Source organism: Scyliorhinus canicula, chromosome 4 (assembly GCF_902713615.1).
Source record: "Scyliorhinus canicula chromosome 4, sScyCan1.1, whole genome shotgun sequence".
Taxonomy (NCBI): Eukaryota; Metazoa; Chordata; class Chondrichthyes; order Carcharhiniformes; family Scyliorhinidae; genus Scyliorhinus; species Scyliorhinus canicula.
The window spans coordinates 163737693-163753676 of NC_052149.1; the positions used below are offsets into that span (position 1 = coordinate 163737693).

The window sequence follows — 15984 nt, forward strand, 5'->3', positions numbered from 1 at the left end:
GGCATTGAAGAGTTCGCCAGTTAACTCTATTTCTCTCCACAGATGCTGCCTGACCTGCTGAGTATTTAATGTATTATTTTTGTTTTTATTTCAGATTTCCAATGTCTGCATGTGTTGTTTTCTTTATGTAGAGTCTGGCTGATAAATCTTGCCAGAATATTTGATCATGGAAGACATCAAAGCCAAGTTATGATCATGATCTGTTGTTGACACACCACATGGCTTAGAAATTCAATTGGCAAGTATAGGGAGCTGAAAGGTTCAATATTGCAGGTCTGTGTTCATCCCATGCTTCACTTTGTATTGGTTAGAGAACCCTACAGTTTGCAGTTCATCATGAATTTGTTTAGTACGATCTGGGATGAAATGACATACAGTGCAAAACGTATCCTTCATTAGTGCCAGAGAGTAGAAATTCCCATACAAATACGTCTAATGCAGGAACAGTGCAAGACAATACATGGTGCTGTGTTTTTCTTGCACAACTGTTCCAACACTGTACAGCAATTCAAAATTAGCTTCTGACCGCACAGCATGCAGCTGTCAAGAAATTTCTGCATTTACAAAGTTGCAGCATTCAGCTGCACTCTTGGCTGAATGGACGTTTAGCTGCATAAAGATAATCTGAGGTACATTCCCATCGCACACCCAGGTTTCCAAATGAAGCCTTTGAAATGGCATCCATTAAATGAGGCAAAGGGCAATGATGATCTTTTTGGAATCAGTGACAACACCGTTTTCCCTCAACTGTTTTCATAGAATTTACAGTGCAGAAGGAGGCCATTCAGCCCATCGAGTCTGCACCGGCTCTTGGAAAGAGCACCCTACCCAAGGTCAACAACTCCACCCTATCCCCATAACCCAGTAACCCCACCCAACACTAAGGGCAATTTATCATGGCCAATCCACCTAACCTGCACATCTTTGGACTGTGGGAGGAAACCTGAGCACCCGGAGGAAACCCACGCACACACGGGGAGGATGTGCAGACTCCGCACAGACAGTGACCCAAGCCGGAATCGAACCTGGGACCCTGGAGCTGTGAAGCTACCTTTACAAATTATAAGTAATGAGCTACTACGGTCAGCATTATTTAACACCTTAAAATTTTGCTCGGGTGATTTAATTCAAATGAAAACCATATTGAAAACTCCATGTATTGTTCGTCAAATCAATGCTCTTTATTTCAAGTTTTGGTATCTTTGGTTCTCAGACAACAATATGGAATATTATTATCTACACAGAAACCTTCTGCAGTATAAAGATGTCCAATTATAGAAATAAGAATTACAAAATGACCTTGTTTCATGTAACAATTTCCTGCTTCCAGAATGCACACAAATGAATATAGCACCGCAACAAGCAAATAACTTCCTACCTCACATCCTATTTCATTTTCAAAAACTGTAACAAAGTCATAATATATTTTATGAGAACACAAAGTTAAGATTGTTGCACAAGTAGAAAGTAGTTAGAAATTCAGAACAAAAAGTCTCTGTGAGTGGTACAAAGAGGTGAACTTTGGGATTTTTTGATATTAAAAGGACTTGATAAGTAAGTGCATCTCCCCATGGTCTGCCTGGGACTTGTAATTTTGTGTTAAGTGTGGCACGGGGACACACTGGTTAGCACTGCTGCGTCACGGCACTGAAGAACCGGGTTCGATCCGGACTCCTGGTCACTGTCAGTGTGGAGTTTGCACAATCTCCCCATGCCTGCGTGGGTGTCACCTCCACAACCCAAAAATGTGCAAGGCAGAAGGATTGGCCACGCTAAATTGCCCCTTAATTGGAAAAAATATGTAATTGGGTACTCTAAATTTTTTTTTTTAAAGATTGTAATTTTGTGTTCTATATCCAAATGCACTATACTGAACAGAAGGCATAACAACATATTTTGCATGTGTTTGTGCAAACAGGAACTTCAAACCTTGAACTCAGCAATTCAAGGATGACACAATGGACTGAATCTATTGTCGCAATGTTAACTATAGGGTGAGTATAGTATGTGCGGTCCAGGCTTTGGTTGCATGAGGCCCAGAGAGATTTTAACTCTGCTTCTGTGCTTGAGGCTGGACAAACACGGTGGGGCTCACAAGCTGGTCAGTGGGAGGGAGCAGGATTTCGGGTGAGAGGAAACCACTATCAAAAATGTAAGGGAGTGCTCCTTGCCACTTAAGTCAGTGGTTAACGGATAATCAGGACATCATCGCAGATGAAGGATGATGGGGGAGAAGCCCCAGGGATGTCTATGCTTTACTCACGGGGCCTGGAGGAGCAGATCTTCCTTTTCCTTGCTCACAAAAGAAACACATTTTTTAAAAACATCTTCCTTGATCGCTTCTGATCCTACTTCCGCTTGTTGACATGGTTTCCATGGCAGCTCCTGCGTTCAGCCCGAGTCACACATGCAACAGGGGTTAAAAATCACTTCAGGGTCCTAATTGCATCATAGGATCTCCACTTTTGCATATTTATGAGGCCCTTATTGCCTGTGGGCCCCAACCCAGGCCTACCAAATCTTCGGAATTAAAATGGTGTTGGCTGGGAGCACGCAGGTGTGAGCAGGAATGCAAGGACACTTTAATATCCACCACGCCACCTCCAATTTGCCATATTCTTTTCAGGTATGTGGCTGTGTCAGGTATCTGACTGTACAATTTGGTTGATTCGCCATGGCTTCAATTTTAAAATTGGGGATTATGTCATGGGAATTTATTCATCTTATTATGGAAACATAATTATGTAAATCAAGGCACATGGTAGCCAAATCAACAGTATGAAATCGGTCAAAGGCATTCACAAAAGACTTTAGTGTTAGAATCAGATTAATTCAGGATAGTAATTAATCGAGATGTTCACAGCAGAAATAATTACAATAAAAGCTGACTGACTATTGTAAAGTCCTAACTGGCTCACTCCTGCTGTTCAGGTGAAAAAGATTTCCTATCCTTACCTAATGTGCTTACAATTGCCTCTAGTTCGCGTTATGTGGCTCGCTCATCCCCCCCACCCGCCCGCCCCCCAAAGTGCGTTAACAAACCAGTAAGCTTTGAAGACAAACACAAAGATTAAGGCCCACCATCACCATCTCAGGACAACTAGAGTGGGCAATAAATATAGCTGTGCTGTTGTCACTCACATAGAGAGAAAAAAATTAAAAAGAAACTTACTGGTTCCCTGCGACATTCTTCTCTTTGCTATTTTAATGGAGGTATTATTTTGTTAGGTTATGCACTAATATCACTGACTTTAAATAGCCCAGTCTGGATTTTACAAAGTGGTTGAATAGCTTATGCTGTAGCATCTTTGGAAATGTAAGCCTTAGAATCACACAGTACAAGATGTTTGTTTCTTAGAGAATTTGCTCTTCTTCGAGTTCATTCATATAGTCCTGATCAACGTAAATCATAAAGCCAGTGAATAAACTGTCTGCCCTGTGTGGATCATAAAACAGACCATTCTGTTCAGAATAGAATATCTGCAGCCAAACTTCATCTTCGCGTTTCAGGTACATAATCGTTGAGCCAGAGGCTACATCATAGTTCCCAGTGTTAGCGTCAAAGGTCTTAATACGATATTGCCCATTGTGTACTAACCCAATGGCAAGGTGCTTATTTGCCAGGCTAATATCATAAGAGAAGTAGTAAATACCAGGTATCTCACATACAAATTTGCCACTGGAAACATTATAGTGTCCTCCTTCATTTAAGAGGATTTTGTCAAATTTGATGGGCATACGTTCCTTTGGGTAGCTGTAAGTGATGGCCGCAGAGAAGGCAGACCTGGCTGTATTCATGCCACATTGGCAGATTCCAGGCAAACCAAGCTCACCATTGATTCCATCGGTGCCTTTAGTTCCATTAGTTCCTGAATTACCTCGATCCCCTCGAATACCCCTTGGTCCTCGGGGACCTGCTTTTCCAATAGCTCCTCGTATTCCCTTAACACCAGGTTTTCCCGTTATTCCTGGTTTTCCTCTGTCACCTGAAAAAAAAACTTTGCTTTATTTCTCGGTAAAATTTATAATCCAATATTTGATATCATTCAGGATCACAAGATTTTGAAGGCCCTGTACAATAGTGATTACTTTGCAAAAGGACTGTCAAAAGACTGGCTGTGAAGTTGTCGGGGTACCTCGATGTATGAAAAGTGGTTTATGAACTTATGTTTTTGTCACAGGATCAGCTGGAACACTTGGTTAGTACAAAGATTAAATAACCTGTTCCGTTCCCTTTCCTTTTCTCCCTCAACAGTTCCGACCAGTTTTTTGAATGTCCTTGTTCTGTGTCACTATCTAATGAGGAAGGAGCAGTGAACCGAACGCTAGTGTTTGAAACAAACATGTTGGACTTTAACCTGATGTTGTAAGACTTCTTACTGTGCTCACCCTAGTCCAACGTCGGCATCTCCACACCATAACTATCTAATGCTGACAGGAAGAAGTCTAGAGTTTATTGTTAGGCTGTCAGTTTATTTTTCTGCCCCTTTACAATGATTGTTTCAGAACTTAGAATTTTTCCATTAACCTAGAACCACGATGGGTGGAATTCCTGCCTGGTGCATTTTAAAAAATAAATTTAGAGTACCCAATTATTTTTGAAAGAACAGGGAACCATTCGCCACCAAGTGACAACACTTTATTCTGCTCAATGAGCTTGCAGCTACAGGTCAGTAAGATCATAGTAGATCTGATTGTGGCCTTAACTCCACTGTGGTGCCTCCCCTCCCCCATCAACCTGGACTCCCTCGTAGATCAAAAATGTGTCTAACTCAGCTTTAGATATATTCAATGACCCAGCCTCCACTGTTCGCTGGAGGAGGGAATGCCAAACACTAACGACCCTCTGAGAGAGGAAATTCTTCCTCATCGAAATCTTAAATGGGTGACCCCTTATTTTTAAACTGCACTCCCTAACCCTAGATTCCCCCATGAGGGGAACGTGCTCTCTGAATTTACTCTCTCAAGACCCCTCAGAATCCTACGTGTTTTAATAAGATCATCTCTCATTCTTCTGAACTCCAATGAGATGAGGTCCAATCTGCTCAAACTTTCTTCATAAGACAGCCCCTTCATTGCAGGAGTCAGCTTAGTGAACCTTCTCTGTCCTGCCTGCAGTGCAAGTATATCCTTCCTTAAGAAAGGTGACCAGAAAAGCGCACAATACCCGAGGTGGAGTCTCACCAATGTCCTGTTGTAGCAAGACTTCCCTACTTTTATACTCTACCCCCTTGCAATAAAACTAACATTGCATTTGCCTTTCTAATCACTTCCTCTACCTGTGTGCTGATTTTCTGTGGTTTATGCACTGATTATTCTGTTCTGCAGAATTCTTTAGACTGTCCCCATTTAAAGAATATTCTGTTTCCTGCCCTTCCTGCCAGAGTGGACGACCTCACATTTTCCCACATTTTACTTTATTTGCCAAACTTTTGCCCATTCGCTGAATCTATCTGTATTCCTTTGCAGACTCTTTGTATCCTCCTCACATCTTGGTTTCCGATCTAACTTTGTCTGGAATCTTTAATTTGGAGAACCCAAATGGTTTGGTGCATAGTCGTGCACAGCTTCGGGTTCGCTGCAGGGTCATTAGCAACTTTCGCTCTTTTGATTTGTGGCTGACCTTTCCTGGACCTCCTCATGCCAGTTCCAGTGCTCTAACGTAATCCGGCCGGCGTGCCCACTTTATTTACCATGTTAACTCCTGGTCCTGTTAAGGAACTAACTGCTCTCTTTGGCAAGGCAGCAGCAGACCCAAACTGGAGTTAGAGCTTCCTTCCTGGCCAATTGGGCAATTTGAATTTTAAAATATAGTGTTGGGAGAGTGGTGCAGTTTGCGCGCGGCGTCAGGACCGGGGGTTCATCCAGGTATCAGGCTCTGATCCTGCATTGAAAACTAACCCAATGTTTCAGGTCGATGACCTTTCACCAGAACTGATTATCAATTTCTATGTTCATTTCTCCCCTCCCTTCGTATCCTAAAGGTTCTTGGCTCTTGCTGGCTTACAGTGCCGTGGTGTCTGAATAGGGTACCTGGCCCGATTGACCATTTCTCATCAACAGAGAATGTTAGCATGCTGTAGAGGGCAGTTCATTTTTCCTTTACTCATTCATGGGATGGCTAGGCCAGCATTTATTGGCCACAACCAATTGCCTGTGAGAAGATGGTGGTGAGTTGCCTTCCTTTGAACCACTGCTGTCCTGTGATGTAGGCAAATCCACAGTCCTGTTGTGTGTGTGTGTGTGTGTGTGTGTGTGTGTTGGGGGGGGGGATCCCAGGATTATGATCAAGTGACAGCGAAGGAATGGTGATATAGTTCCAAGTCAGGATGGTAAATGGTTTGGAGGGGAATGTCCTGAGGGTGGTGTTCCCATGGGCTGAATAATAAGGTGGAGGGCGGGGGTGGAACTGCATGCCCACCCGGAATTCACGTCAGCATGATACCGACCGACAATAGATCAAGTAGCCCCACAGCCACAAAGAGAGGCTCATGAATCGTGGCTGAGTGGGACTTCAGTCCCCTCACTGGGGCAGAGGTCCCACCCTTTGGAGCTCCCGGTCAATTTGATTGACTGGCAACTCCATCCATTCTGGCAACACCAGGGAGGCATCAGAGGCAGCGGAACCCAAGGCCTAAGATCCCCGGAGCAGATGAGTCTGGTGTTCTGGGCCAGGAAGGATAGGGGAGGTTAGGGAGAGAAGTGGGTAAAAATGTGCTGGGCTCAAGGAAGGAAGAAAGCAGGAGGGAGGGGGTATTTACTTTAAATGGGACCACCCCACGATTGGCAAAGGGCAGCCCCCCAAAGAGTAACACCCCCTTCCTCCCCAGCCTTTCACCATTTCAGGTTAAAAATCGGTTTTCCTGCTCCGGCCATGGCGTGGGTAGCATATTAGGCTTAATCAATATGCTTGATAATAAGACTAATTGATCTTTAATTGGTTATTAATATGGCAGGCCAATTTCTATAAAATATATCACACACATTTCATAGAGAAAGATGGGATCAGTTAAAGCTTCTGATGGAATATTGAGAATAAGTTAAAGCCATTAAGAAACATAGCAGGTCTGTGATGTTAAGTTCAGGTTTAATTTCCTTGATTTTTAATTTACTGACTTGAAATGGAAATAATAAGACATTCTATGAAAGGAAATCATTATCTGCTGTTAATTCAAAGGAATATTTATTGTGAAAGTTTCAAAATTCAAAATTGCAAGGATTTTTGAATTACATTTTCATTTTGTAATTTTCAACTTCCCAACTACAGCGCAGAAAGATGTTAATTGTCACATAAGGATGAAGTGACCTCATATCCAATTTCTATAGTTGCTCAGTTTAAAAAAATCTTGCCCATGGAACAAAAGTACATAAATCAAAAGTTCCAAATCGAGTAACTGTATCCCAGACGAGAATGAGACAAGAAAATCTAAGAGCAAGTTTAAGGATATTAAAGATCTTTATAAGGGTAATTTTAGCATTCCAACATTTTGCCAAATCAATACATCTTCTTGTCTTGGTTTAAGTCAAGGAATGTTTTTTCAAAAGAGTGTAGAATGTATGGCCTTGTGAAATCAACCATTGAAAATGAAAATTGTAAATGAAGTCATTTTAGAAAATAAATAATAATGTTTGTAATGCACTAAGCTTGAAGCTGAAATCTATTTAACTTTATTGCTTTTGGTGGTGAGCACTACTGCCTCACGGCGCCGAGGACCCGGGTTCGATCCCAGCCCAGGGTACTGGCCATGTGCAGTTTGCACATTCTCCCGTGTCTGTGTGCGTCTTACCTCCACAACCCAAAAGATGTCCAGGGTAGGTGGATTGGCCACGCTAAATTACCCTTTAATTGGAAACAAACGAATTGGGCACTTAAAATTTTTTTTTAAAACTTTAATGCTTCGAAAATTTTAACTTCAAGGTTAAGAATTTAAAAAAACATTTTTTCATAAATAGGAGCGGGAAACCTAATATGGATTAACCCTGAACTCACACAGTGTACATAAATCACAAAGTTTGTAAGTAAATATAGCAAAGGTCATGCAAACTTGGACAGGTTCTCAGCTATTTAAATTCTTCCCTCCTCAACATTCCATGGATAAACACAGATTAAAAGCCGCTAGCCATTTACAATTTTCTTACAGTCTGATTGTGTTCTGGATTTTGTAACTAATCCATGCACCCGTCCAAGTATTAATTTAACAGATAAGGAGGGACATCACGTATGGCATCCCATTGTGACACTAAAAATAGAAAATTTATAAGAATGCCTGAAGACATAAAACCAAATTCACTATAAATGTCATTTGCAATGCTTTCTTAATAAAGGGTCTATGAACCTTGCAGAATGCTCTGTTCCTCTGGTGTAAATCTTGACTCAGTGTGATTAACAAAAGATGATAGGGAGTGAGCAACCAGTGGAGAGAAATATAAAATGCACTTCTGACTCTCTGTCATCCGTTTTACACTGTTGAATAAAGTCAGCACCTACACCATTGTGTTTAATGTGGAAGTGCTCACAGGGCCACACTGCTTTTGACAATCATTTTTTAAAAAAAATTTAGTGTACCCAATCATTTTTCCAATTAAGAGGCAATTTAGAGTGGCCAATCCACCTAGCTTGCACATTTTTGGGTTGTGGGGGCGAAACCCACGCAGACACGGGAAGAATGTGCAAACTCCACACAGACAGTGACCCAGAGCCAGGATTGAACCTGGGACCTCAGCGCCGTGAGGCCGCAGTGCTAACCCACTGCGCCACCGTACTGCCCTCTTTTGACAATCATGACTGTAAATTCAAGACATCCTGACACCAGCTGCTGGAAAGAGCAATGCAATTATTTTACCTTCCTCTCCTTTTTGTCCTTTGGGGCCATCTTTGCCATCTGCCCCATCTTTTCCAGGAAACCCCATTCTTCCCATTGTTCCTGCTTGGCCAGGGTAACCTGGAGGCCCTGGAGCTCCTGGAGGGCCAGGGGCACTGCAGATAATCTGGGAAGGATCAATCATAATGGGCGACTTTTTGCTTTTCGGAGGTTGATTGGCAGCATGGGACGTAAAGCAGAAAAGGAGAACAAGCCAGATCATCTTCAAATCTACGAAGGAAAGTTAACACAGGTTATCATTCAGACAGATATTCACTGGACTGTGCATCCAAATGCCTGAGACAATCCCTTAGTTAAAAACTATACAGCAGACGGGTAGTTTGTGAACCTATAAATATCTCCTTTTGTTTGTCCATTCTTAAGCTTGCAACTCATGTTCCATAGGCAACAGTTCCATAGGCACCCATAGTCATGCAATACCTTATATGACTGACTATTCTGGTGGTATGGTGGCCCAGTGGTTAGCACTGCTGTTTCATGATGCTGAGGACCCGGGTCGCTGTCCATGTGGAGTTTGGACATTCTCCCCGTGTCTGCGTGGGTCTCACCCCCACAACCCAAAGATGTGCAGGGCACGTTAATTGCCCCTTAATTGGAAAAAAATAATTGGATACTCTAAAATTTATTTTAAAAAAATGATTGACCATTCAACATGGGTTAGGAGTGAATGTTGAATGGTCACATGGCCACCCACTGATCACAACCTTCCCTTCGCTGGTCATTTACATCAATGTGCTTTCAGCAGGACTCATGATAATCATCTTGGCAAATTTGGGCAAACTTCCATCTGTATGTCAGGAATATTTGCAACAATTCTTGCATCCTTTCCTCCACAGCAATTTTCCCTTCAATTCCTCTTTGTTATGCACAGCTTTTTATTGCACTGCATTGGATTGGATTGGATTTGTTTATTCTGAATAGAGTGAAAAGTATTTTTCTGCAAGCAGCTCAACAGATCATTAAGTACATGGGAAGAAAAGGGAATAAAAGAAAATACATAATAGGGCAACACAAGGTAAACAATGTAACTACATAAGCACCAGTATCAGATGAAGCATACAGGGTGTAGTGTTAATGAGGTCAGTCCATAAGGGTCGTTTAGGAGTCTGGTAACAGTAGGGAAGAAGCTGTTTTTTAGTCTGTTCGTGCGTGTTCTCAGACTTCTGTATCTCCTGCCCGATGGAAGAAGTTGGAAGAGTGAGTAAGCCGGGTGGGAGGGGTCTTTGATTATGCTGCCCATTTTCCCCAGGCAACGGGAGGTGTAGATGGAGTCAATGGATGGGAGGTAGGTTCGTGTGATGGACTGAGCGGTGTTCACGACTCTCTGAAGTTTCTTGCAGTCCTGGGCCGAGCAGTTGCCATACCAGGCTGTGATGCAGCCAGATAGGATGCTTTCTATGGTGTATCTGTAAAAGTTGGTAAGAGTTAATGTGTGCATGCAGAATTTCCTTAGTTTCCCGAGGAAGTATAGGCGCTGTTGTGCTTTCTTGGTGGTAGCGTCGACGTGGGTGGACCAGGACAGATTTTTGGAGAAGTGTACCCCTAGGAATTTGAAACTGCTAACCATCTCCACCTCGGCCCCGGTGATGCTGACAGGGGTGTGTACAGTACTTTGCTTCCTAAAGTCAATGACCAGCTCTTTAGTTTTGCTGGCATTGAGGGAGAGATTGTTGTCGCTGCACCACTCCACAAGGTTCTAAATCTCCCTCCTGTATTCTGACTCATCGTTATTCGAGATCTGGCCCACTATGGTCATATCGTCAGCAAACTTGGAAATAGAGTTGGAACCAAGTTTTGCCACGCAGTCGTGTGTGTACAGGGAGTAGAGTAGGGGGTTAAGTACGCAGCCTTGTGGGGCCCCGGTATTGAGGACTATTGTGGAGGAGGTGTTGTTCATTCCTACTGATTGTGGTCTGTTGGTCAGAAAATTGAGGATCCAGTTGCAGAGTGAGCAGCCAAGTCCTAGGTTTTGGAGCTTTGATATGAGCTTGGCTGGGATTATGGTGTTGAAGGTGGAGCTGTAGTCAATAAATAGGAGTCTGATGTAGGAGTCCTTGTTCTCGAGATGCTCTAGAGACGGGTATAGGGCTAGGGAAATGGCATCTGCTGTGGACCAGCTGCGACGGTATGCAAATTGCAGTGGATCAAGGCGTTCTGGGAATATGGAGGTGATACGCTTCATGATCAACCTCTCGAAGCACTTCATTACGACTGAAGTCAGGGCCACCGGATGGTAGTCATTGAGGCACGTTTCCTGGTTCTTCTTTGGCACCGTATGATGTTGGTTTTCTTGAAGCAGGTGGGGACCTCGGAGTGGATTAGGGATAGGTTAAAGATGTCCGCGAACACCTCTGCCAGCTGGTCCGCGCAGGCTCTGAGTGGACGACCAGGGATCCTGTCTGGCCCATCGTCTCCCAAGGGTTCACTTTCAGGAAGGCCGATCTGACTTCAGAAGCTGTGATGGTGGGTATGGGTGAATTATGGGCTGCTGGGGCACAAGACAGTGGATTGTCGGTTACCTGCTCGAACCGAGCATAGAATGCATTGAGTTCATCAGGGAGGGGTGCGCTGCTGCCGGAGATACTGCTTGGCTTCGCTTTGTAGCCCGTTATGTTGTTTAGTCCTTGCCACAACTGCTGAGAGTCTTTCTGTGGCTCTAGCTTGGTTTGATATTCTCTCTCGGCATCTCAAATGGCTTTGCGGATGTCGTACCTGGATTTCTTGTATAAACAAAAAAACAAATTAAATTACAGCACAGGAACAGGTCCTTCAGCCCTTCCAGCCTGCGTCGATCCAGATCCTTTATCTAAACCTGTCGCCTAAATTCCAATGTTCCTATGTTCCCCGCCCGTTCATATATCTGTCTAGATGCATCTTAAATGATGCTATCGTGCCCGCCTCTACCATCTCCGCTGGCAAAGCGTTCCAGGCACCCACCACCCTCTGCGTAAAAAAACTTTCCACGCACATCTCCCATAAACTTTCCCCCTCTCATGTTGAAATCGTGACCCCTTGTAATTGACACCCCCACTCTTGGAAAAAGCTTGTTGCTATCCACCCTGTCCATACCTCTCATAATTTTGTAGACCTCAATCAGGTCCCCCCTCAACCTCCGTCTTTCCAACGAAAGCAATCCTAATCTACTCAACCTTTCTTCATAGCTAGTACCCTCCATACCAGGCAACATCCTGGTGAACCTCCTCTGCACCCTCTCTAAAGCATCCACATCCTTCTGGTAATGTGGCGACCAGAACTGCATGCAGTATTCCAAATGTGGCCGAACCAAAGTCCTATACAACACGGGGCAGCACGGTAGCATGGTGGTTAGCATAGATGCTTCACAGCTCCAGTGTCCCAGGTTCGATTCCTGGCTGGGTCACTGTCTGTGCGGAGTCTGCACGTCCTCCTCATGTGTGCGTGGGTTTCCTCCGAGTGCTCCGGTTTCCTCCCACAGTCCGAAGATGTGCGGGTTAGGTGGATTGGCCATGCTAAATTGCCCTTAGTGTCCTAAAAAATAAGGTTAATGGGGGGGTTGTTGGGTTACTGGAATAGGATGGATACGTTGGCTTGTAGGATGATCATTGCTCGGCACAACATCGAGGGCCGAAGGGTCTGTTCTGTGGTGTTATGTTCTATGTTCTAACTGTAACATGACCTGCCGACTCTTGTACTCAATACCCCGTACAATGAAGGCAAGCATGCTGTATGCCTTCTTGACCATTCTATCGACCTGCGTTGCCACTTTCAAGGTACAATGGACCTGAACTCCCAGATCTCTCTGTACATCAATTTGTCCCAGGACTCTTCCGTTGTCCGTATAGTCCGCTCTTGAATTAGATCTTCCAAAATGCATCACCTCGCATTTGCCTGGATTGAACAACATCTGCCATTTTTCTGCGCAACTCTCCAATCTATCTATATTTTGCTGTATTCTCTGATAGTCCTCCTCGCTATCTGCAACTCCACCAATCTTAGTATCATCTGCAAACTTGCCAATCAGACCACCTATACCTTCGTCCAGATCATTTATGTATATCACAAACAACAGTGGTCCGAGCACAGATCCCTGTGGAACACCACTAGTCACCTTTCTCCATTTTGAGACACTCCCTTCCACCACTACTCTCTGTCTCCTGTTGCCCAGCCAGTTCTTTATCCATCTAGCTAGTACACCCTGAACCCCATGCGACTTCACTTTTTCCATCAATCTGTCATGGGAAACTTTATCAAATGCCATACTGTAGTCCATGTATATGACATCTACAACCCTTCCCTCATCAATTAACTTTGTCACTTCCTCAAAGAATTCTATAGGTTTGTAAGACATAACCTTCCCTGCACAAAACCATGCTGCCCATCACTGATAAGTCTATTTTCTTCCAAATGTGAATAGATCCTATCCCTCAGTATCTTCTCCAACAGTTTGCCTATGACTGATGTCAAGCTCACAGGTCTATAATTCCCTGGATTATCCCTACTACCCTTCTTAAACAAAGGGACAACATTAGCAATTCTCCAGTCCTCCGCGACCTCACCCATGCTCAAGGATGCTGCAAAGATATCTGTTAAGGCCCCAGCTATTTCGTCCCTCGCTTCCCTCAGTAACCTGGGATAGATCCCATCCGGACCTGGGGACTTGTCCACCTTAATGCCTTTTAGAATACCCAAAACGTCCCCCTACATTATGCCGACTTGACCTAGAGTATTTCAACATCCATCCCTAGCCTCAACATCCGTCATTTCCCTCTCCTTGGTGAATACCGATGCAAAGTACTCATTAAGAATCTCACCCATTTCCTCTGACTCCACGCTAAATTCCCTCTTGTGTCTTTGAGTGGGCCAATCCTTTCTCCAGTTACCCTCTTGCTCCTTATATACGAATAAAAGGCTTTGGGATTTCCCTTAACCCTGCTAGCCAAAGATATTTCATGACCCCTTTAGCCCTCTTTATTGCGTGTTTGAGATTTGTCCTACTTTCCCGATATTCCTCCAAAGCTTCATCAGTTTTAAGTCGCCTAGATCTTATGTATGCTTCCTTTTTCATCTTAGCTAGTCTCACAATTCCACCCGTCATCCATGATTCCCTAATCTTGCCATTTCTATCCCTCATTTTCACAGGGACATGTCTGTCCTGCACTCTAATCAACCTTTCCTTAAAAGACTCCCACATTTCAAATGTGGATTTACCCTTAAACAGCTGCTCCCAATCCACATTCCCTAGCTCTTGCCGAATTTTGTTATACTTGGCCTTTCCCCAATTTAGCACTCTTCCTTTAGGACCACTCTCGTCTTTGTCCATGAGTATTCTAAAACTTACGGAATTGTGATCGCTATTCCCAAAGTAATCACCGACTGAAACTTCTACCACCGGGATCATTCCCCAATACCAGGTCCAGTATGGCCTCTTCCCGAGTTGGACTATTTACATACTGCTCTAAAAAACTCTCCTGGATGCTCCTTACAAATTCTGCTCCATCTACGCCTCCAACACTACATGAGTTCCATTCAATGTTGGGGAAGTTAAAATCTCCCATCACGACCACCCTATTGCTCCTACATTTTTCTATAATCTGTCTACATATCTGTACCTCTACTTCACGCTCGCTTTTGGGAGGCCTGTAGTAAAGTCCCAGCAATGTTACTGCACTGTTCCTATTTCTTAGCTCTACCCATATTGCCTCAGTGCTCAAATCCTCCATCGTGCCCTCCTTAATCACAGCTGTGATATCATCTCTGACCAGTAATGCAACTCCTTCACCCCTTTTACCTCCTTCTCTATCCCTCCTGAAACATTTATACCCTGGGATATTTAGTTGCCAATCTTCCCCTCCCCTCAACCAAGTCTCAGTAATACCAATAGCATCATATTCCCAGGTACTAATCCAAGCACTAAATTCATCTGCCTTACCTGCTACACTTCTGGCTTTAAAACAAATGCACCTCAGACCACCTGTCCCTTTGCGTTCATCATCTCTTCCCTGCCTACTCTTCCCCTTAGTCACATTGAGTTTATTATCTCGTACCTTACTGGCTTTAGTTGCTGCCTCTTTACTGACCTCTAACTTCCTAATCTGGTTCCCATCCCCCTGTTAACTAAACATTAGTTTAAAAACTCCCCAACAATGTTAGCAAAAGCACCCCCTAGACATTGGTTCCAGTCCTGCCCAGGTGTAGACCATCCGATTTGTAATTGTCCCACTGCCCCCAGAACCGGTTCCAATGTCCCAAAAATCTGAACCCCTCCCTCCTGCACCATCTCTCAAGCCACGTATTCATTCTGACTATTCTTGAATTTCTACTCTGACTGTCCCGTGGCACTGGTGGCAATCCTAAGATTACTACCTTTGAGGTCCTACTTTTTAAACTTATCTCCTAACTCCCTAAATTCTGATTGTGGGACCTCATCCCGTTTTTTACCTATATCATTGGTGCCTATATGCACCACGACAACTGGCTGTTCACCCTCCCCCTTCAGAATGTCCTGCAGCCGATCCGAAACATCCATGACCCGTGCACCCGGGAGGCAACATACCATTCGGGAGTCTCATTTTCGACCACAGAAATGCCTGTCTACTCCCCTCAGGGTTATCTGACTTGAACGCCTCAGATCTGTCCTTCAGTAGGGAGTCAATCTCTCAACTGAGCCATGGTTTCCGGTTGGGGAACTTACATACTGCTTTCTTTGGCATGCAGTCGTCCACACATTTGCTGATGAAGTCTGTGACGGTGGTGGCATACTCATTTAAGTTGGTCACTGAGTTCTTAAACATGGACCAGTCCACTGTCTCTAAGCAATCACATAAGAGTTCTTCTGTTTCCTCGGACCAGCATTGCACGACCTTCTTTGCTGGATTCTCCCGCTTGAGTTTCTGCTTGTATGCTGGGAGAAGGAGCACAGTCTTATGGTTTGATTTCCAAAGTGCGGTTGGGGGATGGAACGGTAGGCGCCCTTGATTTTTGAGTAGCAGTGGTCAAGAGTGTTGTCGCCCCTGGTGGGACAGGAGATGTGCTGGTGGAATTTTAGCAGTACACTCTTGAGGTTGGCCTTGTTGAAGTCTCTGGCCACGTTGAACCAGGTCTCCAGGTGTTCTGTTTCATAGTT

The 15984-nt window shown here is 44.1% G+C and overlaps 1 protein-coding gene across 3 annotated transcripts in view; it reads right to left on the minus strand.

Annotated features, from left to right (window-relative positions):
• Positions 1–3219: 3219 nt before the first annotated feature.
• c1qtnf2 (C1q and TNF related 2) overlaps positions 3220–15984 on the minus strand; it is a 28597-nt gene continuing 15832 nt past the window's right edge. For all 3 annotated transcript variants that reach the window (XM_038795468.1, XM_038795467.1, XM_038795469.1), the window contains exons 2-3: positions 8844–9092; positions 3220–3986 (exon numbers count right to left, since the gene is read on the minus strand). In XM_038795468.1, the coding sequence (XP_038651396.1) occupies positions 3355–3986; positions 8844–9084 (873 nt within the window). In that variant the 5' untranslated portion in view covers positions 9085–9092 and the 3' untranslated portion in view covers positions 3220–3354. The remainder of the gene's footprint in view (positions 3987–8843; positions 9093–15984) is intronic.